The sequence below is a fragment of the Ilyonectria robusta genome, assembly GCF_021365365.1.
Source record: "Ilyonectria robusta strain PMI_751 chromosome Unknown BGZ61scaffold_3, whole genome shotgun sequence".
NCBI classification, from domain to species: domain Eukaryota; kingdom Fungi; phylum Ascomycota; class Sordariomycetes; order Hypocreales; family Nectriaceae; genus Ilyonectria; species Ilyonectria robusta.
The window spans coordinates 1,417,169-1,442,814 of record NW_025764437.1 but is presented as its reverse complement, the minus strand read 5'-3'; the positions used below and the strand labels follow the sequence as shown (position 1 = coordinate 1,442,814).

Genomic DNA, 25,646 nt, shown 5'->3' with positions numbered 1-25,646 from the left:
TACAGAGCACAATCCCCCGCCGCCGGGTTTCCTGGCCTCTGTTTTCGGTACCCCCGCCCCAGTTGTGACTGTTTTTTGCCTGGCAATACTCGGTCGGCCGCGTCCAGACGCTAGCCATCAATCGAGCGACGGACGAAGGCGCCTTTTTCCCTGTTTACGTGCGAAAAGCAATCTTCACCTTGCAACAAAAACCGCCCTCCGCCCAAGCGCAAACCCCGGTGCCGCTTCGCTCCTCACCCCTCCGCATTCGGCCCTCGCCAACGCACCACCTTTTGGCTCTGCAACCACCAACGCACACCCCCCCAACATCGCGATACCGGCCATCCGCCTGCCTCCGTCTGTCTCCGTTGTGACCCAGTCCCGCCTTCTTGGCGCGTCCACGTCGCAAGGGCTCCTGCCGCGCTTGCAGCTCGATCGTCGAGTCGCAGCCGCAGCCGCAGTCGCCGTCTCCGTCTCCGTCGCCCGGTTGTCGGGTGGTGTTGCTGCATGGACGGCTCGACCATTGTGGCCGCTGGTGGGGCGGCTTCTATGAGCCCGACCAGCCCCGTGAGCTCTCGCCACGGCCACGGGAACGGCAACGGCCACGGCGCAATCAAGCGCAAGAGAAGCAGCATGGCGGGCATTGAGAGCAGTCCAGGAAGCATCATTGACGATGAACATGACCACGAGAAGAAGCGCCAGCCCGGCGTCAAGAGGGCCTGCAACGAGTGTCGCCAGCAGAAGGTGAGTCAAGCCTCTTCCTCTCCGCCATGTCCAGGTTACTCTCTAGACTACGCGCAGATCGCTGACCATGTATTTTCAATGCGCAATAGCTTCGCTGCGATGTCGTACAGGACCCCTTCCAGAGCTGCTCGCGCTGTAACCGTCTCAAACTCGAGTGCAAGATCGAGTCCAACTTCAAGCGCATAGGGAAGCGATCCAAGCACGCCGAGATGGAGAAGGAGATTGATCGTTTGCGCCGCAACATCTCCCGTGCCAAGTCACAGGGCTATGTCTTGGAGGTCGACGACGACGATATGAACTCCCCCATCGCTCAGAGCAACCCTACATACACTCACACTCATACCCGGAATCCATCATTGATGGGCTCCGACGAGGCTGTTTCCTCACTATTGCATCTCAAGCGGGGAGGAAACTACAATGTACCCCGATACACACACGAACTGGAGAACGTTCAATTGACCGAGGACAACGTCGCAAATCTGTTCCTCGAGTTTTTCAATTTCTACCACCAGTTCTTGCCGTTTCTCAACCCCCAACAGCCGCCCGATCAATATCACCAGCAACACCCCCTACTTTTCTGGTCCATTATTGCTGTCGCTGCCCGTCGGTTTAGCCCTCAAAACGTTCCAAATCTACTCAACAATCTCTCTGGCCCTTTGACGCGATTTCTGTGGTCAACCATAGGGGAGGTTCCTAGCAATTACTACGTGGTCAAGGGAATGTGCTTGTTGTGTACATGGCCCTTGCCGACCAGTACGACTTCATCAGATCCTACTCACATCCTGTGTGGTGTCATGATGAAGACTGCAACCGGTATTGGACTTCACCGACCCAATCACATTCAGGATTTCTCCAGGGTTTCAGTTGAGCTGAATAAAGAGCAGCTTAGTGATCGCGTAACGACGTGGGCAGTATGCAACATCGTAGCGCAATCAGTCGGCACCGGATATGGTCAGCCAGCATCGAGTCTTTATGACTGGACCCTGGCTACGAGGCCGGGAGACGATGGCTCGTTCCAGCTGTCGCCCGAGCTGGAGGCAAGACTCCAGATTGAGAGATTCTGCGACAAGGTGTCGAAAGAAATGTACAGCAATGCCAGCGACCCAAGAGGAGTTGCCGGTGATGAGCACCGAGCCATGTTGATGCGAGTCTATCGTCGGGACTATGCGGAGCTCCACGCCTTCACCATGTCCCAAGACTTGGGTCCTATCATCAATTTGCACATGAGGGCCGCGGCCCTCCACATGCGCCTAGCCGGCTTCTTCGACTCAAGTAAGACACCTGGATATATGGATGATCTCATGGGTCTCTGGCGAGCAACCACCTGTTTCCTCGACGACGTACTTGAGGTGGATAAGGTGACGAGCCCTCGCGATAGTATTGGTGGCACTATTCTTCTCTATGCGACCAACTACATTAACCAGATGATGGTTGCTGCTGGCTTCGCCCTTCTCAAGTTGATGAGGTCATTCTTCGCCAAGACCATCGACTTTCACCGCGGCCGCAACCTATTCCATCAAACCATTCGAGCCATTAGAGCTACGAGCGTCGTTAATAACGACTTGCAATGGCGACTGGCCGAACTAATGGTCCAGATGTGGAATGGAGCTCGACTTGATAGCAACCAGCAGTCCTTCAACAGCAATGACGACTCCCCGATCCAAATGGACGACAGCCTGCAGCTCAAGGTGCGATGCCGTCATAGTATGAGTCTGGTATTCGACTCAGTTTGGCGATGGAGGGAAGACTATCAGGCTATTGGGCGAGGGAACATAGACGGTAAGTCGCCTGGTATCCGTAATCCATGTAAACCGCTTCTTTCTCGCTCGTCTGTATTGCGCTGCTACGACATGATGCTAACTGATTATGAAATCAGCTGCGAAGCAACCCACAAACCCAGACTCCGCCAACGAATCTTCGGCTTCATCGACACATTTGGATAGCACCCTGATGCCGTCTAATACTCTCACTACGTCCAACATGCTCACCACGACCAACGGCGCCTTAACACCGAGTGCAACTGGCCTCTCGGTCCCACCGTCAGTACAGCATGGTCTGATGGGAGGAATGAATTACGGTGAAACGAACTACGACTTCTTTGACCCACAACACTGGATGTTGGACGGCCTTCTCGACTTTAACTATTCCTTTGTACCTCCCTTGGAAGGCGCGTAGCATGTATATGCTACTGCGAATGGGATTGCTGAGCCAGGGACCACTGGCAACATGGCCGACTAGGACGGGACGATATGTGACACGATTTCCCACGGCTAGCGGCACGATCGAGTTTGATTCAGATACCGGCGACAGCGTTCGTCAATGGGAAAATGCTGGAGTACAACGTGATTTGTACTAAACAAAAGCACAACAGCAGAGACGCGTTTTGATAGAGCCAATGCGCTCGTTTTGATTTTGTATTTTTTTCCTCCGTGTATCTTGAACTTGAGAATGGAGAATGCTCACTGAGGCACCTTCACCCTTGTTCAACCATTTGTTGGTAGGATTTTGGGACATATATTAGCTGACAGATCAGCGTGGATTGCTGGGATGGCTCGGGTGGTAGAAAAGATTTTTCAGATTTGTATGCAGCATGATGGAATGCGAAAATGTTTAATTACGTCCCTTCTTTAACTGGCAGGTGGTTCTTTGTTTACGGTTTCATGTTTCGTTTCTACATCGTTGGTTCTATCTAGTCTTGTGGAGAATGGTGCCGCAGCAGGAAATGAGAGGGCGGAGCTACATAAAGCTTCTGCGAACGTCACTGCGTGAAAGACGCCGGAGGAGGTGATGTCGACATTGACAATGGTTTCGAGTACCGGTACTTGGAAGTCTTGACCAACATGTAATGGTTGTCGAGCCGAGGCCATATAGTGGACCGTTTCAAGACCACATCCGCTTGCGAGATTGCGATGTTTCGAACAACGCACCGCACCGAATCTAATATTGCCTCTGTTGTATGTCGATGCGAGTGGGTTGTTACTGAGGCTATGTTCTCGAGACGTATTTCACTTACTGGCTGGGTCAATCGATGTTGTGGACTTGGTCCTCCGCGAGAGGCAATTACCCATCTGATAAGCCTCAGTGGCGGTTTGGAATATGGAGCGAAGCCGTTGAATGTTAGATGAAAGGGCGTGTTGGTTGACGGCTAACCCCGCGAATGCAAGGCACGGAAAACGATTGCGCCACAGCCGCCGTTGTTCCTTGCGGCAGACAGGCAAGAAGCTGTTCTGGAAGCGTTAGGGCCAACAACGAGTTGACATCATGCGAGGGACCAAGTTTCAGGCACATTGGCGGGGGCGCAATCCAGCCACGGCGTGATGGATCGGTGTGACGGGCGAGTCTCCTTGTACGGGAGGATCCTAGTGCTGCGGGAGGATTGCAGTCCTGGTTGGCGTCAGTCAATTCGTTGTTGGCCGTTGAAGTTGACTTGCCGAGGCCATCGCCGGCAGACCGAGAAGGCGGACAGCACGACCAACTCCACCGCCGGCAGTTTCTACAGATACAGATGGCGAAAGACGCCTACACGCCTACACGCCGACAATGGATGGGGTTCTCCCACGTCGGCCGCTGTAATGGCCGGAGGCGGTGGTAACACCTAGGTCGGCTATTGCGGCCAGGCCCAGGCCGCGGCCGCGCCAACGGTGCGCGGAGCGTCAAAGACAAACCAGAGCCTCACGTTAAGCGCCTTGGACGTACGAAGTGGAAAACATCACCACCGCTCAAGGCTGGGCAAGGCTGCACGAGGCTGAACAAGGCATCGCCCGAGAACGCCGTGGGCTGTGCCAAGGCAGCGTCGACGAGGCAGAATGGTCGCATCCGCAGAAGCCGGGTCACCCAGGGCAACTTAGATGGAAGGCCCTGGCGCGTGCAGTGTCGGAGGGAGAGCCACCCGGATTCCGGATTAATGTGGGATGAATAGCCCTAGGGCTTCTTCTTGACAGGCCTGGACAAGCCATGACAAGTCCGCACTGGCAGTTGGCAGTTGGCAGTTGGCTGGTGCTAACGAAAAGGCGAACAAGGAGGAACCAACAGCCACAACCCGCACGCCCCCCCTTCAGAGATGTGAAACCCGCGCCATAGATCTAAACCGGGATACGCCCTCCAATCCTTTCGGCGGCGCAAGAGAAAGAGTCGGCGCGCCGTTGCGAGATGTTGGTCAAGTGCCGGGAGGATGCGTGAAACCCGCTTGGAGATCTCTGAGGTGGTGTGCCAGTTGGCGGCAGTCGAAGCAACACGAGCCAGTGCCTTTACTCCTGGTACTCCAGGCACTAAGGCACTCCATGTACTCCACGTACGTCCCCAATGCCGATGACTCGACGGGCAGTGCTTTCAGGTCGTGTGTCCAGAGCGATCCTTGTGCGGACCAAGGCGTACCAAGCTGCGGTGCGGTTGAATGTTGTACAGTAGTCTTTGCGTACAGCGCATTGCCTCGCAGTAGACAGGCACCGTGATCCATCCCGAGAGACTGGGAATTGCCACATTCGCTGAAACTCGACAAACACGGGGAGGAGCACCGCGCCTACATGTCCTACTCGGTCCGGCTCTATGAATAGCCGTTCGCAACCTTTGGAAAGGGAACAATGCCGTCACGATGGCCCCATAATGCAGGAGACCGCAACGACCTGAAGTTACTTGGAATGTTTTCAAGAATGGGAGGGTTGGAAACAGTGCCTATAGGCTCTTGGTCATGGCGAAGGACTCCGCGAGCGTCTCCCGCGCGAAGCAAGTATCGGTGAGAAGAGTGGATGGACGGCAATCGGATGGAATGGGAGCTAGGGATGGATGGACGGAATCTCTTCCAGACGCCCCCCCTCCATCCCACCGCTCTCACAAGCCGAGACGAATGTCGGGCGTCAAACGCAAGAGAGGCGTATAGACAAGGTGCCGTGGTGGAGTTAGGCCTGAACCCCAAACCCCAACCTGCGCAGAGGGCAAGCAAGCAAGAACCCGCTGTGCTACATACGGAGCACTGACTGGTGCGTTCATCACGAACCGAGTGTGGTGTGCCCACACACACGTCGAGAGTGACATCCATCAGACGGCGAAGCCGAGGCCGTGAGGAAGCTCTCTTTTCTGAACTCAATGATCAAGGGGCTCGGGAAGAGATACGGAATAGGCAAAGGCCGAGGACAGTCTCTCCCTGTGGTAGTATGGGGAACCGTTGTAAACTGCTTGTTGACATGGCATCACGGTCGCTTAGTGGCTTCCCTGGACCCTCCGTTCTCCAGTATTCATTCCCCCAAGACACCCCTTTTCGGATGAGGGAGGAGGATACGCTCTGTTGGCCAACAAACTAATCTGCCTAACTCGATCCCAGCACCCAGCACCCAGAACACGTTTGCCCCGAAGGCCCTGTCAAATGTTGGCCCTTTGGAAGGGGTGGGGTATGGTCCAGTGGCGCCTGATGTCCAGTGCTGTCAATCGTCGAGAGAGCCCCTGGCGCCGTTTATTGGGGGGCCGAGCAAGCATCACCGCGCCATTGACGGCCACGAGATTGGCTTCTGACGAGGTGGTCCCCTGACGATGATCGACCGATAGATGAGCTTGAGGGGCACTACCTTTGCGGAGGAATCGAGTAGCAAGGCTGAGTCGCCCAAGGGTCAGTTCCTGTGGGGGACGTGTGACTTCGCCAGGGTGGGATGAGGGATGAGGGGGAGGGGGATTGACAAGCAGCAAGGAGTAGCACCCATAACAAGCAAACAAAGAAAGGTGCCGGCGTCTCATCTCTCTTGAGCCTCAGCCGCCGGCACTTTGACGTCTTAACGCCGCTTCTCGATGCTCGATGGCCCGGCAATAGAATACGCGACGTGGCCCTTTGGCAGTCAACCCACCACCACACAGCCCATGGCCTGCACGGAGGTGGGCTCTGTGCTTCGCCTGGAAGTGGTTGCTGCCCGCAACATACGAGTGATAGCGCAGGATCCTCGAGCCCGACCCGAGGGTTTGGTACCGCTCAATCTGCATGACGCTCCGAGGCATGACTCGAAAGGCTGAGGTATGGAGGAGGAGGAGGAGGATGTGGGTGGAGGCGCTTCAGGCTTCAGGGGGGCATATACGAACTATGTTGTTGGATCCTGAGACGACAAGCCGCGTCTAAGACTGCAGATGGTAGACGCGAATGGGTGTCTCCCAGGGAAGAGCGTGGTGATGGTGATGCATCGCACATAGCATGGGTATCATGGGGGGGTCGAGCTGGCCAAACGGCAGACGACTGATGCGACCTGGGCGCTTAGGAGTGTGTTAGACTGTTGGTGTGAACGGGGGGGCCAAGCAAGTTGCGGCCAACATGGCTGCAACCAGCAGCCATTCCGCACGCAGCTTCCGGTTTAGGTGAAGAAGCGCCGTCACCGAGTGTCGTGTCGTCCCGACAGTTTGGAAAATTAGGTGAATAAATGAAACAAAGTTGAGGGAAATCGAAGAGGAAAAATGGGCCGCGCTGCGCAAACGCCGGGATCCCAAAGTGGTCGGCCGAGCGGGGAGTGCAGAGTCACAGCCCTTCCATCCATGACCCATATTCCATTATCCATGTGTGAGCGAGCACGACCACGGGTGGTGTTCTAACTTCACGAGCGAGTGCCGCGAAGCGACGAAGCCGCGGGGGCGCGAGACCGAGACCAACAAGGCGAAGCCCGAACAACTGAAACGACCCGACGAGGCGATGGATTGTCACGTCACAGGGCTGCCGATGGGTTTCTATTTTTCCCATGGGAATCAGAAGGATCCGAGGAGATCTGCAGGAACCCCAGATCTGGCAGGCAGACAGACAGGCAAGGCAAGGCAGAGTGGGCGTGTGACGGGAACAGACCTGGAAGCAATTAAGTACAGGATGTGGCAATGCAAGCACGGCGCCGTCATCGAAGGATGCGGCACTTAGACGTGACCTGGTCGATCAGAGCATGGTGAGGGGCGGCCGGGAGTGGAGGGGAACAGGCGGCGGGCTGGACGAGGCGGAGGGTAACGGAGGAAGCAGAAAAGCACCCATCGCCAACAACTGACAGACAGGAGCGAGGCTGATCCATGCGGTGCGACGCGATACTGGAGTCTATCAGCGACGAGGACTGTGGCTGTGGACGAGATGTGCCCACTCGCCCACGCATATCCCGGCGTATTTGCAAACGGACCAAAGATCTGGCGAGTGAGTTTGATTGTGGAGTGAGCAGCAAGCGCACCGTGAGCCAAAAGGGCCTGATTGACGGATGGATGAATGGACCGATGGATCGATCCCGCTGAGCTGAGAGAGAGCGAAGCCCAAGACAAGACGACGGGGTGGACGACGGCGGAAAGTGGGCGTGCGGATACAGGACGTGGGTGTGCGCTGGCAGTGGGCAGTGAAAGTTCGCTTACAGCCCTGCCGGTACCCAATGGCGGCCCACTTCGCTCATCTAGACGCGCGCGAGCTTACCACATCGGGCATGGCGCACCAGGCCGGAGCGCACGCCCATTGGCCAGCAGACCCAACGCACATGGGGGGGAGGTGTGATGCGTAGCCCGCCAACCACAGGCCTGCGCTGTCCCCAGGCTAAGCCGCGCTAAGCCCAACCGGGGGGCCAGGGAGGCCATGGGTGGCTTGGAGTCCCCCCCGGCTAGGCCCAGGTGTGGGCGCAGCGGGTCCACCCCTGCTAGCGCGTCCCGACAGTTCGGTAACGCCAAGGCCGGGGCGGGTCGGCCAGGGTCGGCCACTGCGCCCTGAGTGGCCGGGGCCGGGGCCGCATTTCTCGCCCCGGGTACGTACCGCCCGTAGCGGTACTGCACCGCGAGGAGTCCGTGATCCCGCCGGTTGCCCTTTTTTTCCTCAGCACCTCAGCGACCAGCGAGCAACGAGCAGCAACCAGCGCAACAGAGGAGCAGCGGCGGCGCGCAGGGTCCCGGCTGAGAACTAAACACACTCACGCGCGCGTAGACACTCGCGGACGCAAAGCACGGAGACATTCGGACCCTGCACAGCCTGCACAGCACCACGATGTACATTTGGCACACGGAACTCCGTACCTGGCACCGGTTCCCACCCTCCCTGCCATGGTGCCGCTACTCCCCCTCCACCTTCCAAAAGCCCCTTGTCCCCTCCTCCAGCGCCATGCTGCGTGGGTTCTCTTGCGCGGCGACGGGTAGGCGATTCCTCCCTTGCCCGTATTTGTGCTCTCTCCCTCTCACTCTCCCGTTGGATCAGGCTGGATTGGACTGGGTCTGTCGGCCCAGTGCGGAATCCGTCCACAACTCTGTTTGTTTGCTTGCCGGCTTGTCTGCTTGGTCCGATGCCCTTGGTCCCGGCTCCTCCCTGAAAAGAGTGGACTCGGATTCGTTACGTTCTGCGCCGTACCGAGCACAAGCGAACGTAATTGTATGCCTGGCGCGCGACGCGACGGCTACGCTCGCCATGCTCAAGATTAGGTCGTTTCTTTCTCGGACCGACCAGGCGCGAGAGAGTCGCAGACAACGTTGATCGGACGGCGGCAGAGCATCCCGTCTGTTGGCTCCCTGGACCGCGCGAGAGGCGAGCGAGGGCCCATGGCAAACGGGCAGCAGGCATCGGAAGGCGGGAGACGGTTCCCGCGATACACGCCCGACCGACGCTATCTGGCTGTCACTTGATATTGATCGACTTGGCCAAACCAAGGTCCAAGAGACCCAGGCAAACCGGGGGAGATGGGTACGACATGGCAAGAAATCGCCTTCTGGAGTGCGCGGGGGACCCTAACAGGCTAACAGGCTAACAGGCTAACACGGGTCCAAGCTCTACTTTGTACGCTTGCGTTTACGTTTGCGTCTCGGTCTGTTGCGTCCTCTCTTCTCTCAGCACTGTGTCAGTCAGTCATGAAGAGTCAGAAGAGCTCGTCAGTCCGTCAAGTTGATTTCTCGCTGCGCTCAGTTTCTGGCCGCTCCCTGGCCTGGCCGTAGCCCTATCCTGCCTCGCCCTAACTCCAGACCCCTGCGCCTATTCAAGATTATGGCGTCCTCGTCTCTCTCGCTCGTCTGCTGAAGGTCGCCGGCCCTCCACTCACATCCCAGCACGGTACGGGACGTCACTGGCGCACCCTTTTTCCAGGCCGATCTCGAGATCGATGGACGCCAACGGCCCGCCAGAACACCTCCCGCATTCCTGGCTCTCGCCATTCCGCCGCTGTTGATTCTCCCTCTCCCCCCCCCCTGGCGAGCTGATGCTCGCAACTGTGCTCTGACGTATGGTCTCGCGGCGACGCCAATTGAATGCTCCCCGTGTCTTGTGCCGTCGTGGGCGATGGATTGACGGCGCAACGGCTGGCATCCCACTTCGGCCGAATCCTACCTGCTTTTCCCTCCTCGCTGCAGAACGCAAACCCTGCCCATCTCCACCTTGCCGCGTTCCCCATGGCTCAGGCTGGACGCCCCAACTAGTCGTCTGTCCCCTGTTTGTTCTTCATGTGCTCGTGCTGGTCTCTGGAGGTTGTCTTCATTCTCCCCTCCAGCCCCGCCCCAGCCCAGTCAAGCCCCGGTCGAGTTCAGCCCGCCCCTACTACGTTGTACGCAGCACGTTGTACGCAGCACGCTGTACTGTTGTAATTGACCCCCCCTCTGGCCATCTGTTCCTCTTCTGGGCCCTCCTCGGCCCCCATTTTGGTCTCTCGCTCAGCCTGTCCGCTGTGTCCAGTACCCGTTTTGCCTTCTTCTCTACCCATTTGCCCATGCTAGCAGCAAACGGGCAAGGCTAGTGGCGGCAAATGGAAATACCTTCCGGATCGTGGCGGGCCCCCCGGTCGTCGACTGTCAACTCCGAGAGCCCTGCCACTGCCACTTCCGTCTTGTTTCCAACGCCTCTTTTTCCAAGGCCCCGATCATCATCTTCAGCAGCAGCAGCATGGAAGCCTTTACGAAGAATCCTTCCGTCCTCGCAGGCCCTGCCACTCTCCTCCACTTGGCGTTTGGCTGAGCGAGTGCCGGTGGTGATAGCCACATATCCATCTCAGCCGCTCGCCATCTGCTCCAGCCCGCGCCTGAGACGCTAGCAATACCTCTCGGAACCGCTCCCGGCGGGACAAACTCAACGGATGGACAAAGGCACAGAACGCTAGATGAGAAAGCCCATCATAGGCGCAAATGAGGGATGACGAGGAGCCGTCCACGCAACCGGGCGCCGTCGGTGCTGTTTCCCTTCTCGAGGAGTCCGTATCCATCCTCCCATCCTCCCATCCTGCCATCCCATCCCGTTCTATCCCCATCCCCATCCCATCCCCAATCGTCACACGCCCTCTGCTGCCCGTTCCCATTCCCACGCCCTCCCACGCTCGAGCCGCGCCCCCCTCCTCCTCCATCCCGGTCTTATCCCCACTGGCATGCACGCCCTCTTGCTAGCCTCGACCATCTCAGCGTACGCAACGGACCTGGGCGGCTATCTTCATGCACGACAGTTCAAAGTACCTTGGGCCTGGTCTTTGCTTGCCCATCCTGCACCCGTGGCACTGCAAGCCAATCCGCCCCCAGGGGCCTGGGGCTCATGTTCTTCCTCCTCCCCGTCCCCCCCGGTCATCTCTTGGCTTCCCCCCTGGTCGAGTTCCAGACCAGGGGCCCCCTCTGTTCCTCGATCCCTGTGGACTTGCTAATATCCTTACTGTCAAGAAGGTTCAGGTACTTCCTTCGGCCGCGCTCGCTGTTGTCGACTTCCCTGCGACCTGCGACCTGCGACCTGTTTGCTCGGTTGATCTCCACTACTACTTCTTACCTCCAACTACCATTTATACAAAGAGGCCGGCCGTCTGCGTCCGTCTGCGTCCCCCACAAGGCTCTCTCCTCAACTCGTCTTCTCCCTTGGCCTCGAACAACGGACGCACTTGGTCTTCAAACTCGGTCGCGGCCAGGAAAGGCAGATTACTCCTTGATCTCCCCATCTTCTATCTGCCTCGCCGAACTTTGCTTCCATCTTTGAGCACTTCATTCTGGTCCATAAATGCGCCAGTCTGAGACAGAATCTCCCACCCGCCGCCACGACATCTACGACTGTCAAACACTTCCTGTCAAAGCATTCTGTTCCACCACCCCACTCCCTCCACGACATACTTGGACGTTAATAGTCCGCGATCCCGTCCCAGAGTTTACATGACAATGGTCGAGGAGCAGTACCTTGCCCAAGGTCTAACCCATACGGACGATCTTTCGGGAGCCAACAACCTGTCCGACGGAGGACCAACAGCCTCCGGAGCACCCCCAGCTTCTGCCTATCCCGATTTGACCCCCTACGCAGCAGTAAGTTTCTCTTTAAAAGGACGAGCATTGCGCCTCTCCTTGTTCTCTCGTGGCACCAGCAACGGCCCGACTCACAGCCAACCCGCAGGTCTCTTCTTCCCCTTTCGGCATTCAAGGCCAGTGCGATCCGAATCTCTTGACCCCCATCTCTGTTGCGGCATCTCCCCCTTTGCACCAAGCTCGCAAACTGGTGTCTCAGTACCCCCCTCCTCCAAGCACACCAGGGGCTCAGCAGCCCACTCCCCCAGGGAGCACCAAGATGTATCACCAACCGCAGTGGCCCCCATTCGAGATGAACGGCCAGTCCAGCCAAACCAGCTCGCCCATGGCTCACCAGGCGGCGGTGGCTCCAGAGTACATGGAAAACACCTACCTCTCTGACGAACGACGGACTCCGGGGCCTCCTACTCATTACCTGGGCGCCTTTGGAGTCTCGGAAGGCCCAGAGCCAAACCAAATGAATACGCCCTACTACATGGACATGGGACATCCAGTCAACCCACAGCACCAGCTCATGCTTCGAGATGACCACCAGATTCCAATGGGCGTGCACCACCGAGAGATACCAGGTGGCCCCCTCTTGAACGAGCCTCAATCATCCCATTTCCGGCCAGCGCGCCGGCCAAGCTCTGAAGAGCAAGCAGTACAGGCCTCCATCGACGGGTCTCATTCCGTCAACGGCTCTCCTCGCAGACGTCCTGTCTCAGCAGCCTCAGGGCGAGTCAAGAAGCGACCAGCCAAGGCCCGGGGAAGAAACACCATGCCAGATGACCCCCTCGAAGAACACAAGAACTGCTTCGGACAGGAGGTCCCCCCAACCCTGAAAAGCACCTGCCCCGACGAAGAGCGTTGTATATTTGAATCCCGCTGGAAACACCGCCACCAGAAAGGCCAGGACATGTGGGAAAGCATCCAACGCGACTTCAAGAACAAGTTCAACAAGTGCCCAGGAAAGGAGATGTTGCAGATGAAGTTCAAGCGTGGCCGTGCCAAGTACATTGAATGGATTCCCAAGGATGTAAGTTGCCTCGAACATGGCCCAATAAAGAATGGTATACTGATTCAGATTTGCTTTTTTAGGATGATCTGCTACGCGAAGCCTGGAAGCGAGTCGAGAAGAGTCGCTATCAAAGCATGCTCGAAATCTTCTTTGAGCTGGGGGGCTCCCGCAACATGCGCCTGAACGCAAGCGACATCGAGATCAAAGTGGTCAACGACCTGAACCTTGAAGAGGGGCTATACATGGACTTCCACGGGGACGCCAATATCCGCCGCCGCCGCAAGTCCACATCGACAAGAAAGCGAGGCACCGCCCGTGGCGTGGAGGAGACGTTGAGCGACGAGATGATGAGCGTCAGCTCGCACAACACGCACGAAGACGACGTAATCAACCAAGTCCACAGTCGCCGAGACGTCAAGGTAGAAGACGACTTGGGCGCGGGTCCAAACGACTTGATGGACGTCCAAATGTGGGAACAGTCGGGCGTGATGCACCCACGAAATGAGACCATGAGTCGCCAGGCATGCGAGCAGATGATGAGGTTGAGCCCAGCGGCTCCACAATACGGACGACGTCGGGCATCTTAGGGAAGGGATTCATGGCGCAAGGTGGAACTGGTTGGGTGGGAGGGTTATTTGATTTCTGGATACCGTTTTAGATATTGCTTCATCTTCTCGTCGAAGAGCTCACACTCCTTTTTTTGTCATCAAAAATTCCCCGTCTTTTGAGATCAGATTCGCAGTGTACGAGGACGCCTTCATTATACCCCAAAGAAATCGCATCTTTTTCTTCTTCAACATAGTTTAGACGGTCTCCTTCTAGTTGGTCACCCATCTCGGCACTTGTGACTGAAACACCCCCCTAGGAAGGCAAATAGGCAATTAGGCAGACAGGCAGGCAGACAAGCAGGGAGGTAGGGAGGCAGGGGAGTAGGAAAGTAGGAAAGTACAGTCACAATTGATCAAACCTCGGCCATACCTGTCACCAGGTAACCTGGGCGACTTTTGTTCAGCTCGACCCGACAGTCCGTCACCGCACTGCCCAGTAACGTTTCAAGGAGGAGGCGATGGAATGTACGGGCTTTGGTCACAGCCAGGCCATACATGCAGCCACCTGTGGCCTGTAGGCGACCACATAGCGGCCCCTCTCCGAACGAAACTCCTCCGGGGGTACTGCCTCTCCGATGAGGCATGCGCCGAGCTGTACGAACCTCCGCCCGCACGTGGAAAGTCAAGTGACCGAGAGTGGCTTCCTTCAAAGTCTGGGGTCAACAATAGGCGCACGGGTTGAGGGTCCGCCAGATTGGCGATTCTGAGCTGTGCTGCCTGTACTATGTAGTCTGTGGCGTGTTATTCGGAGGCAGGGGAACGGAAAAGGGGGCGGACTCGGCACAGGACGGCGTGCTTGAGACAATTGATCCTCGGCTTGCGGCTTTGCAGGCTTGCAGACAGGCTTGCAGACAGGCTTGCGTGTTCGTACTGAGTACTGCTACGCAGTAAATATGTGCGGTCCCGACAGTCTGGAAAATTGCGCTTTCAAGTAATTTGGTTTTCCTGCGACACGCATGCAGCTCGGACAAGGATGCTGCGGTTGCTCTTGAAGCCGGGAGGGTGTCGAGACAAGATTGACCCATGATTGATCCATAGTTGATCCATGATTGATCCATGATGGGGTTGCTCTGAGTCTAAACTAGTGGACCCGTCGGCCGATGCCCTAGTCGACCGCCAGGGATCATGCCTTAGACTCCGATGCAGATCACGCCGTTGACAGTTGGACAGTTGGAGAGGAGAGTTGGACCGTTCGGCAATAGGTAGGTTTCGGCCGTCGTGGTGTGTGCTTGCGCTGAAGCGTCGAGGACCGCCCGCCCGCCCGTCCGTCCGTCCGCCCCGGCCGAGTTTCCGCGCGGCTTCAACCTTTGCTCTAACGCCGTGGTGGACATGGTAAAGTCGGGTAGGAGGGTGTTTGAGGGTGCTGAAGGTTGCTCCAAAGATTGGCGCGAGGGGATACGATTGGGCGGATGGAGAGTGTTCGGTGTAAACTGTGCGTGTGTGCGTGAGTGTGCGTGCGTGCGTCGTGCGTGCGTCGTGCGTGCGTGTGGGGGCCGGCTAGACTGACGAGATGGTCTCACAATAGACGGTCGATTGTTCCCTCAAATGCGGAGGGAAGCCACCAATGCACAAGCTAGCCCTAGAGAAGGAGGCGTATACCATACTAGAAGGCTCGTGGCCACGCCCGCGCCAACGCCAGCGCCAGCGTATGTCGCCAGCCCATCCCCGGGGATCCGGAGTGGGCAGAACTGCCGCCCTGATTAGTCCTGATTAACCCTGAATAGACTGGTGCCATGCTGCCATGTTCCCACAGCATCTCTGGTGCTGCTGTAATTCCGCTGCGCCACGCCCACGTAGGTTTCATTGCAATGCAGCCTGTGGTCGTATCATTGACGGCCTATGTGGGCAGGGGAAAGTAGGACAACCAAACCACCGGGTCAGAGTGGGAATCTTTTCGGCAAATGAGGTCGGCGTCTTTGCCGACTTCGGATTTCCGACACGAACAAGTTTTTTGGGCGGCCGCGAGGCCAAATTGTGCGGCTTTTGGACCGACTATCCCAAGTTTCGAGGTAGACGTGTCGTTGGAAGAGCCATCTGAGACCGTAGTTGCTTTTTTGCGACTGACACCAGCCACAGTCAGACACGTCGCAGCGACACTCAGCCCTACCCGTACAAGCACAAGTAGACATGCGGAGATCAGGAGCCGATGCAGTGCCACATGACGCGGAGGCCCGAGGTACGCGGAGCATGGGTTTAGTGCTGGATAGTTCGTTCGACAGCTTCAAACCTCGGCCAGCTGAGCGAGTCCTTAGTCGAGCCAGTAGCATTGAGTAGCACTGTGCCGATCAACTCGGGCCACAACAACTCGGTCATGCCGATGGAGGCAATCTTGGTCCCCCGAGTGTGGCAATAGCATTGGGCATAGTCCCTGAGACTGGTGCGCCAAGGCCGCCGCCAGCGCCTTGACAATGAAGCGCCTCGATGCTCCGGCATGTTGTCCCTGATTGGCGTCACTTGTGCTGCCGCTGCGTCATCGGCCACACCACGGCATTGGAGTTGGTGTGATATACTACGTAGTAATGCTGAGGGAGGGGTCTCCTGAGGCGTGCGCATAGAACACCAGTTGCAGGTCCGACTACGTAAAAGTAAGGCCCCGCAAAGAGGGAGGGCATCTGAATGGTGGCGGTCAGCTGCTATCATTTTATTCCACCGTTGAGATCCATCCTCTCCTGGAGATACGGGAGGGAAGCTTCCGCCAGGATGTCGGCGATTTCCAGTTTGAGAACCACTTGGCCGTTTGGCATAAAAAGACGAAAGTAGCAGGTAATGGCAGGCATTCCCCAGGAAGGGCAATGCAAGGTCGGGAATAGAAACAAAGTCGATAAGGCTACCTACCACTGCCGCAGCAGCCGACTTCGAACAGACTCGGATGCCAGCTGGCAAGTGACATAATAGTGGTTCTGTAATCCGGGGCCGTGTGTCAGACTCGATGGCAATTCACCACTGGCCATCATGATTGGCAGCTGGGCATGGCTTGTAACTCGGCGGACGGTGTCATCACCCGCTTTTAGTTCGATGCCGCGACTCTGACTATTTTGGATCGGTTGAAGATGGTGGTGGAAAACAATGCAAAATGCGGTTGACTGAACGACGCAGCTGAACACTTGCACATCCACAACAGGTGCGATGGTGTGTACTCGAGCTACTCCCACCCACCGGGCTCCGCACCGCGTGGCTTGTCGTCGTTGCTTGTGTGCTCTTGTGGTGGAGATAATCAGAGGATCTTCGATGGAGCCTTCAGTGGGGCCTGGTCCGACCCAGGCGACGCTGTGCCGAGTGCGAAGTTCGAACGACATGTACTCGTAGCAGGTACTATTGCTGCGTAGTGTCATGGAGTGTGTATTGGTACCCTGTCCATCAGCTGCATCCGTGCAAAGGAAGATGCCACCCCCCCTCCCCGGTCCCCCCCATGCGGGCGCGGGTGCGGGCGGCTCCGGGGCACAACACCACGCAGGAGACGCACGAGGGGAACCGCCGCGCGTGTGATGAGGGCGACAGGAACACGGCCATCGTTGGGGGTTCGCGCTTAGATGTGCGCTTGGGTCGAGAACTCGATTGCCAACACGGCGTCGCATTCGGCTGCAGTGGAAAAGGCCTGCTTTGGCGCGGCGCGTGCTGTTAGTTGTTAGTTGAGTGACGCGAACGGCGCTGCACGTTGGCTGCGGGCTGTTCGTCCTGGAAGCGCTGTGCAAGGGCGGATAGACACTCCGTAATACAGCTTCGTACTAGCGCCGGGGGTGCAACGCACCGTTCGCACCTTGATCACTCGCTTCCCTGTCACGTCAACTCGACCGCTGTTCGTTTCGGGACTTTTACGTCGACTGAGACCGCCCCGGCACGCTTGACAACGACAAGGGCTTCGGACGAGCTTCGTTAGTGTCCACAGTGGACGTTGCACATCATGGATTTGCAAATTAGCCACAAGGGAAGAATACATTCCTGGGCAGCAAATCTCTCCGGAGAGTCCGGAGAATTCGGACAAGGCACCGCCTCACCCGGTCAAGGCGACACTTTGGATTTTCCCCTGAAGCCATCCGTCTTAAGTGGAAGCTTACTACAATGTGTGTAATCGAGGTAGACCTGTTAGCCCCATACCTTCCTTTACTCTCCACCTAAGGTTGCGCCGGATGTGACATGGTCGCCACTAGCCACATGGCCACCAGCCACACGCGCTCACCCACGCGCTCACCCACGCGATTCCACCATAATTGTGGCGCACCACAGAAGATGACAGCATCTCGAGATCATCATCATAGAGAGCACCCTGGTGCTGTCTTCCTCACGTTCCCGCGACCCCACGGCAGGCGCCTTTTGCGCAGCCCAATTCAAGCCGTGCTTCTGCCTCACCTACATGTGACCCTTCGCGCCCGCCTTCCTGCACCTCCGTCCCCGATGAGCCCGGCCGCTGCACAGCGCCGCAGCACATTGGCCACAGTCCTCCGGGCTCTGTCCCTATGAGGCGACGAACAGAATGTTGCTAGTTTCCCCCTTGCTGCTAATATGCGCTCTGCTGCCATGGGCAACACACGCGATGCGGCAAGACCGCCTGCAGCGGCTGCGCCAGGAAACGGTGGACATGTTCTATCATGGGTATAGCAACTACATGAAGCATGCGTTCCCAGACGACGAAGTGCGCCGCGCTCCATTCCGTTAACCAATCCATCATGACAACTTGCTAATTTCATCTGTGAACAGCTGCGACCCTTAAAGTGCGCCCCTCTGACCCGAGATCGAAGCAACCCCGGCCATATTGGACTGAACGACGTCCTAGGGAATTACTCCCTAACCCTCATCGATAGCCTGTCCACACTTGCCATCCTTGCCGGAGGACCCCAAGATGGATATACCGGACCCCAGGCGCTGAGCGACTTTCAGCATGGAGTGGCCCAGTTTGTGGAATATTACGGAGACGGCCGGCCAGGACCCTCTGGTCTTGGACGTCGGGCGTTCGGTTTCGATCTCGACAGCAAGGTTCAGGTCTTTGAAACGGTGATCCGGGGAGTCGGCGGGCTTCTCAGCGCACATCTATTCGCTGTCGGAGAGCTGCCAATTACTGGATACGATGCTCGAACAGAAGGCCCCCCCAGCAGCGATCCTCTGGAACTGGCCCCTATACACTGGCCCAATGGCTTCAAGTACGATGGACAGTTGCTGAGACTTGCGCTGGACCTCGGCCAAAGGATCCTCCCTGCATTCTACACCGACACAGGCATCCCGTACCCCCGCGTCAACCTCCGGCACGGAATCCCATTCTACACCAACTCGCCCCTCCACCGTGTGATGGGCGAAGCGGATCTTCCCGAAGTCCAGGAGGTCACAGAGACGTGCAGCGCTGGAGCAGGCAGCCTGACTCTCGAGTTTACCGTCCTCAGCCGACTGTCCGGCGACCCTCGCTTCGAGCAAGCAGCTAAGCGGGCTTTCTGGGAAGTCTGGGGCCGGCGAAGTGAGATTGGTTTGATCGGAAACGGCATCGATGCGGAGCGTGGGTCATGGATTGGTCCTCACTCTGGGATTGGTGCCGGCATGGACAGCTTCTTCGAATACGCCCTGAAAAGCCATATTCTGCTCTCTGGAAACGATATGCCAAATGTGTCGACGTCTCAGAGGGAGAGCAGCACAAAGTGGCTGGACCCCAATTCTCTTCATCCCCCTTTACCAAGCGCGTTGCATTCATCAGACGCATTCCTGGAAGCATGGCACCAGGCCCATGCCTCCGTCAAGAGATATCTCTACACCGACAGAAGCCATTACCCATACTACTCAAATGGACACCGTGCTACTGGTCAACCGTACACAATGTGGATTGACAGCCTGGGTGCTTTCTACCCTGGTCTTTTAGCCTTGGCAGGCGAGCTTGATGAAGCCATCGAAGCAAACCTCGTTTATACCGCTCTTTGGACACGCTATGCGGGTCTGCCAGAACGATGGTCAGTTCGTGAGAACACCATTGACGGGGGGCTTGGCTGGTGGCCGGGTCGTCCCGAGTTTATCGAGTCGACATATCACATTTACCGCGCTACAAAAGACCCCTGGTACCTATATGTTGGCGAAATGGTCCTCAGAGATATCAAGCGGCGATGCTACACCCCTTGTGGGTGGGCTGGCTTGCAAGATGTCCGGACAGGAGAAAAGTCAGATCGCATGGAGAGTTTCTTCCTCGGAGAGACGGCAAAGTACATGTACCTGCTGTTCGACCCAGATCACCCTCTGAACAACCTTGATGCGGCATACGTCTTCACGACAGAGGGGCATCCCCTCCTCATTCCGAAAAAGGCTCGGTCGAGATCGAGCAACGCGCCTCCTTCGACGAAAGCAGCCGTCGCCGTGTACCAATATTACGACGAGAGCTTTACCAACTCATGTCCCGTGTTTCCCGTCGCTGATCCGATCTCTGGCTCAGCAACCGCCGCCCGGCGAGACCTATTCCACGTCGCCCGCTTCACAGACCTACACAACACTCCCAACCTCCATGGCCCAGTTGAGACTATTGAAGTTGACGACAAGGATAAGGGACGGGTGACTCGATACAGGGCCAAGACCAACTATACCCTCTTCCCGTGGACGCTCCCCCCAACCATGCTTCCGCACAACGGCACTTGCGCAGTGCCTGTGGAACGCGTGCAGTCGTGGATCGAGTTCCCGGCCAGTGAAAATTCCGGCACGCTAGTAACGCGCTTTGGGTCCTCACTCGTGTGGAACTCTCACAAGGGCCCCACAGTCAAGAGCTTACAGGGCATGCGATTCCAGTTGGAACGACAGTATGATGAAGAGTTCGGGGATGAGGCGTGGAGGATTACTCACGCGGGCACGACACAGCTTGGGCGCCATGAAACCGTCTTCTTTCATGCTGAGCATGTTCGCCATATGAAAGACGACGCATTTTCCTGCATCCGGCGTAAGGACCTGGTGGAAATTGATCTCATCATGGACATCCCTCAAAAGCACAATGCCAGTATGCCATTACCAGCGGACGGCGTCAATGCATCATCTATCAAGGCTGGGGCCGAAATCGACCCCATGCCTAATCCCTCTGAGTCGCTTTTCAAGTCCCTTCTCCGGGCCATGACCTCCGTCTTTGAACCCGCATACACGGAGGTCCCGGAGTCGGAGACGGACGGGCCCGGACCCACCATCCTCCGTTGGTCCGCCTACACAGCCACCGGCCTCGGCGCGTTCCCCCTCCCCTCCATCCCTGACACTCCAATCATCGGCTCGCCCACCTACAGTGCCAAGAACCCGCTTGCAAACTTCCCTTGGACAACCGTCTATCTCGCCGGGCATGCCTGTGACGCACAGCTGCCCGACGCCGCACCACGAGAACACCAGGTCATCGTCATGCGCCGCGGCGGCTGCTCCTTTAACCAGAAGCTAGAGCGCATCCCCAGTTTCTCTCCAAATCCAAGCTCTCTACAGCTCGTCATTATCATTGACGAAGGCCCAGATAATGAGGAAGAAGGTGACAACATGATAAGGCCGCTACTGGCTGAGGCGCAACTGACTCCCAGTGGAATGAAGCGATTCAACGGCTTGCCCCTAGTTCTAATGCGCACAAATAAGGGAGATTATGCGCGATTCGGCGCGGCCAAGGGCGTGGGGATGCGTAGGAAGTATAGGATTGAAAGCCAGGGACTGTTCGTTGAGAACGCTATTGTTTTGTAACCGGTGCCTAGACTCGTCCGTCCGGGTACCTCATGCATGTCTCGGAGTTTTGTGTCTTGCATGTTTCGCGTCGCGGAGCCGCAGAAGCGCCAACTACCTGTTATATTAGTTCATCGAACGCTTGGAGTGAGTGAGAATACGGTCGAAATGACCGTCCGCTCCTTGCATTGAATAGTGAATTCTCAGCCGTGTACATATTCTGGCCATCGAATAATGGACAATACTATTTTGCGATCATGCTAGACGTGCAAAAGCTGCGACCGCGAACCTTGTGAAAGCAAAGAGGGGCAGTAGGACCATGAGAAACGTAATTATATGTTGAGATCTTTATGGTTATAGCAACGAACCCTCCAAACCCTCCTTCTATAGCTATGCGCGGACCCGGAAAGACTTTTGATATTTAGTAGAAAAGGACCATCCAAGAAAAACGCCAGTCGGTGCAAAGATGTCGACGGATAGGAGAAGACGATTCGCGAGAGAAAAACGGGGCCAGAGAGCCTCGGCGCAGAGATGAAAGGGCAAGACAGATTACAAAGATGCTGAAAGTCTAGCAGGTCCCCCGTGCCTGTGTCGCTTGCTGTATGACATTTGGTCAGAATTCGTCGACGGTGCTCTGTAGCCCGGAATCGGTTAGGTTTTGAGTGAGGATGGAGCGGAAGAGGTCGGGGAGGGACGTCGGTCGACTAGGCGTCTTCTAGGAGTATGGTCGCAGGGACGTCGCCGAGCTTCTCGCGTCCGTCCAGACCCGGAATCTCGAGGATGAACATGTAGCCAACAACCTCGCCCTTGAGCTGGTGGACAAGGTCGGCAGCGGCCTTGGCAGAACCACCTGTAGAAATAAAGCACGTCAGCAGAGGTCCCGGAAGCGCTATGCATGATGCAATGGCGGGTGTGTTGACTTACCAGTGGCAATGATGTCGTCGACGATAAGGACTTTCTGGCCCTCAGTGACGGCATCCATCTGCATCTGGAAGAAATCCTTGCCATACTCCTTGACGTACTCGGCCGTGGCGCAAGGGCCGGGGAGCTTGCCCTGCTTGCGCACGGCGGCGAAGGGAACGCCCAGACGAAGGGCGAGGCCGGGGCCGAACAGGAATCCGCGGGCATCCAGGCCAACGATGACATCGGGCTTGACCGGGAAGGCCTCAGCGCTTTGCAGCACGAGGGCGTCGATGAGGGTAGCGTGGGCGGCCGGGTTGGCGAAGAGGGGCATGATATCGACAAAGTTGATGCCCGGGATGGGGAAGTCGGGGAAGCTGCGCAACACCTTCTGCAGGCTTATCTTTGCACTGGCGAGTTCGGCGGAGGAGGAGGGCATGGCGGAGGGCTGTCGTCCCGAGGCATCTTGGCTGGTGGTGATGTTGGTGGAGGGGGTAGGAGCTGGAGCGGACATTGTGGAGAGAAGGGAAGGAGAAGAAGGAGGGAGGAGGGAGGAAGGGGAAGGAGGGAGGAAGGGGGAGGGAAGGAAAAAGGAAAGAAGGGGAGAGAGAAGAGAGGACGGAAGGGTCAGGGCGAGCGGAGGTCAGGTACAAGGAGGACGAGGAGGAGGGAGTGTAGTTTTGGTGCACGGCGGACGGTGGACTATGGTCGAGCGAGGGCCGTGGCCGTGGCCGTAACCGTCGGAGCAAAAGGCAAGCGGCAGCGGCAGCGGCAGCAACCCCGATTACGAAGGACGTGCTTGGTAGGGACGAGGTACGTACTGGGTTCGCACTTGGCGGCAGCAAGAGCGCACGAAGTACCTTGCGTAGCGGGAAGGTACAAATCTCTTACAAGGCCGGAACGAGCAGCGCGAGCAGGGAAGGCCAGGGCAGGGAAGGTACGCGGTACGATGGACGGACGACTTAGGCAAGGCGAAGAAGGCAGGCAGGGCGAGGCCAGGCAAGGCGGGCAAGGGAATTGGGTGATGGAAGGAGGGGTGGAGGGGTGCAAGAGCGCGTTACTTGGGTGTGGGTGTGGTGGGGGACGGAAGGAGCGATTGCGAGGGGGGGCGAAGGGCGGAGGGGAAGGGAGGGGGAGGGGAAAATTTTCTGGTTGCTCTTTCTTTTTTTTCTGCCGTACTGGGACTCGGCAGCAACCAGCGATCGGGATGGGTTAGACATTGGACTGCGGCTGGTCGGGGCGTTGTGGGCACTTCAGTGAGCAGTGGGCAATGGGTGGTCAATGCCCCAGCACGCACCGTCCAGGGCCAGCAAAGCAGAGTAGTGCCTAAAGGGACGGCCCTGCGATGGATGAGAAAGACTGGGGACGGGAGGTACCTGGGCAGGTACTTTGTGTGTCAACGACTCACTCAACGGGAGCGCGCCGGAGCTCATCAGTGCCAGCGCCGGGCCCATTCCCAGCGCCAGCGCGGATAAGCACTGCAACGATTATCGAAACCAAGGGCTCAAGGTCGAGGGAACACCCTGGCTGGCGCCGGGGTGGATGTAGCAGGTAGGTGCGGACACCAGTACGCAGCCTTGACTCGGGATAGAAAATCATGTGGAATACATCGTGGTGTTGGCGAAGCGCAAACAGCAATCCGAGCTGACGGGCAGGCAACACGGCTGGCCGTCTGACCGGCTCCAAACTGAGATAGGGAAAACGTGCTTGAGAGAGATAAGAAACGGATCGGTCAGTTCCTAAAGGCACGTCCGCTTCCAAGTAGGGAGGTCGGTCAGGGAACATGACATGAGATAGCGGTTCTCGACTTCCGATGGGAAGCGAGAAGAGAGCACCAACATTGCCGGCGGCCACGGCGGCGACTGTGGTAGTAGTGGAGGTGGTAGTGGTGGTAGTGGTGGTAGTGGTGGTGGTGTTGAGTGTGTGGGTGGTGATTGTGATGCAGCGAGTTATACAAATGGATAAGAAACCACCTCATCGTCCAGCACCCCCAACCCGCCAATCGAAGCGGCGCTGCCAACGTGTTTGCCTGCTTATATGATGACGGGCAGGCTCTGTCCCCCATTCTGCTGTCCGCTGCTGTCCGCTCCAGCCGTGCATATCCAACTTTAGCCACCATCCCGGTCGCTGTGCTGCCCGATACAATGCCAGACTGCATGCGAGCATGCTATGCGCAAGGGAGCAGGCCATGCTATGCCACAACTCAAAACTACTAACCAGGAATTCTCCCATTGGATCATCGCGTCGCCGACTCCAGGCACCGACCGACGACGACGATCGATCGACGCGCAAGGTGACGGAATGGCGGTTCACGCCATCGGCAAGCAAGGTTTCAAAGTACAAAGCAACTCGGGTATTTGTTACGTGTTGCGGCGACCGCAGTCATCCTTACGCGGACGGGTGCGTGTGAGCACGAAAAGACGAGAAGGTGCTGCTGATTGTGGTGCTGTGGACTCTGTACGGGACGACGTGCGGTGATGGCTCGCGGCGCGGGTCGGGTGGTGGGTGTGAGACGTCGGGTCCCATCGTGTTGGATAACCCCACTGCTGCTGTGCGACCACTGTAGGTACCTGGCCTAGGGAGGATGAATCAGAGCACCCCGGGTACCTTGAACGTATCAATCTATTGACAGGGCCAGCCCAGCCCAGCCCCAGCGGCGGACCAGCAGTCAACCGCCACCAAATGGGCCCCGTTGGGTGTTGGTTGGTCTTTGTGTTTTCCTTCTGTCCTATTTTAAAAATTTTCTATGCCATTCCCGCCCCTGCTCCGGACCACGGACTGTAAGTGCCTTAGCCTACGCCCAGTGGGTTCGTCTGGGGCCCGTCAAAATTCGTCGCTATTGCCGGACGGCCTTCCGCTCGCACCAACACACTGCTAGCTACGGATACCCTGGTGGCTGGAGAGCGGTGGCATGGAGATTGCACCCCAAACGTGTCTGGAGTGCCCCTGGAGTTTCGTGGACCCCTCCGACCGAGAAGCAGCCTGGCTAAATTACCTCTTTGGTTGGACTGGGACTGACCGACAGAGTTGACGAGTCGGACTGGGTTGGACTGGGTTGGCTGGGTTGGACTGGTTCGAGCTGGGATGGAACTGACGGCTGCTGTTTTATCCTTCGATCGATGGACCAGCCAACCCCAGCAAAGAGCAGGCCAAGCTCTTAGTGACTACATCTTACCATTCCGTCATCAACCTTTCCACTGTCTTTTTCTACCCCGGGTCCCGGGCTCGCTTTGACACCCGACGAGAGACGGCCCCATCCAGCCAAGGTTCCATTGCGCGAGCCGAGAGCAAGCCGCGAAACAAGTCTGTCCCCAACGGACGGGGCGCAAACCGCTAACAGATCAATGGCGAGTTCCCGCCGCACAATGTGCATGCCATGTAGTAGTCGCAAGCAAGCGACACCCAAGCCCGCGACGACGAAGCAAGTTCATGAGTCAACACGCACGCAGCAAGGATGTGTTGAGGTCGAGCAGCCAGCCAGACCTGCCATATTATTGAAGCGCTGTCTCCATACCTATCGACTAATGAGCAGGCTCCGCGGCGGGTTAGTGATACCTGCTGGG

General features: G+C 57.3%; 7 protein-coding genes across 7 annotated transcripts; 5 read left to right on the top strand and 2 right to left on the bottom strand.

The window, feature by feature from the left end:
- Nucleotides 1-486: 486 nt before the first annotated feature.
- BGZ61DRAFT_342975 (uncharacterized protein) lies at nt 487-2,898 on the top strand (the record flags this gene model as incomplete). The annotated part of the gene is made up of 3 exons (XM_046239551.1): nt 487-723; nt 813-2,502; nt 2,600-2,898. 3 exons carry the CDS (start codon nt 487-489, stop codon nt 2,896-2,898), a joined length of 2,226 nt encoding a protein of 741 aa, XP_046109539.1.
- Nucleotides 2,899-7,300: 4,402 nt separating this feature from the next.
- On the bottom strand, nt 7,301-8,283 carry BGZ61DRAFT_514145 (uncharacterized protein; the record flags this gene model as incomplete). Its single annotated transcript, XM_046252200.1, has 2 exons — nt 7,301-8,105; nt 8,187-8,283. 2 exons carry the CDS (start codon nt 8,281-8,283, stop codon nt 7,594-7,596), a joined length of 609 nt encoding a protein of 202 aa, XP_046109538.1. The 3' UTR covers nt 7,301-7,593.
- Nucleotides 8,284-8,781: 498 nt separating this feature from the next.
- On the top strand, nt 8,782-9,679 carry BGZ61DRAFT_443053 (uncharacterized protein). Its single transcript, XM_046244820.1, is given in 3 exon segments — nt 8,782-8,966; nt 8,981-9,380; nt 9,438-9,679. 2 exon segments carry the CDS (start codon nt 8,798-8,800, stop codon nt 9,109-9,111), a joined length of 300 nt encoding a protein of 99 aa, XP_046109537.1. The 5' UTR covers nt 8,782-8,797; the 3' UTR covers nt 9,112-9,380; nt 9,438-9,679.
- A 630-nt stretch (nt 9,680-10,309) lies between these two features.
- On the top strand, nt 10,310-11,941 carry BGZ61DRAFT_129079 (uncharacterized protein). Its single transcript, XM_046237124.1, has one exon. It carries the CDS (start codon nt 10,802-10,804, stop codon nt 11,618-11,620), a length of 819 nt encoding a protein of 272 aa, XP_046109536.1. The 5' UTR covers nt 10,310-10,801; the 3' UTR covers nt 11,621-11,941.
- BGZ61DRAFT_528046 (uncharacterized protein) lies at nt 11,797-13,524 on the top strand (the record flags this gene model as incomplete). The annotated part of the gene is made up of 3 exons (XM_046253196.1): nt 11,797-11,937; nt 12,026-12,955; nt 13,018-13,524. 3 exons carry the CDS (start codon nt 11,797-11,799, stop codon nt 13,522-13,524), a joined length of 1,578 nt encoding a protein of 525 aa, XP_046109535.1.
- Nucleotides 13,525-18,016: 4,492 nt separating this feature from the next.
- On the top strand, nt 18,017-21,204 carry BGZ61DRAFT_341924 (glycosyl hydrolase family 47-domain-containing protein; the record flags this gene model as incomplete). Its single annotated transcript, XM_046239467.1, has 2 exons — nt 18,017-18,175; nt 18,241-21,204. The coding sequence occupies 2 exons, from the start codon at nt 18,017-18,019 to the stop codon at nt 21,202-21,204; spliced, it is 3,123 nt and encodes a 1,040-aa protein (XP_046109534.1).
- Nucleotides 21,205-21,887: 683 nt separating this feature from the next.
- BGZ61DRAFT_490621 (phosphoribosyltransferase-like protein) lies at nt 21,888-22,597 on the bottom strand (the record flags this gene model as incomplete). Its single annotated transcript, XM_046250350.1, has 2 exons — nt 21,888-22,033; nt 22,108-22,597. The coding sequence occupies 2 exons, from the start codon at nt 22,595-22,597 to the stop codon at nt 21,888-21,890; spliced, it is 636 nt and encodes a 211-aa protein (XP_046109533.1).
- Between the last annotated feature and the right edge of the window lie 3,049 nt (nt 22,598-25,646).

Excerpts from the sequence above, each read along its gene's own strand:
- BGZ61DRAFT_129079 (XM_046237124.1), top strand. The coding sequence starts at position 10,802 with ATGACGAGGAGCCGTCCACGCAACCGGGCGCCGTCGGTGCTGTTTCCC.
- BGZ61DRAFT_443053 (XM_046244820.1), top strand. The coding sequence starts at position 8,798 with ATGCTGCGTGGGTTCTCTTGCGCGGCGACGGGTAGGCGATTCCTCCCT.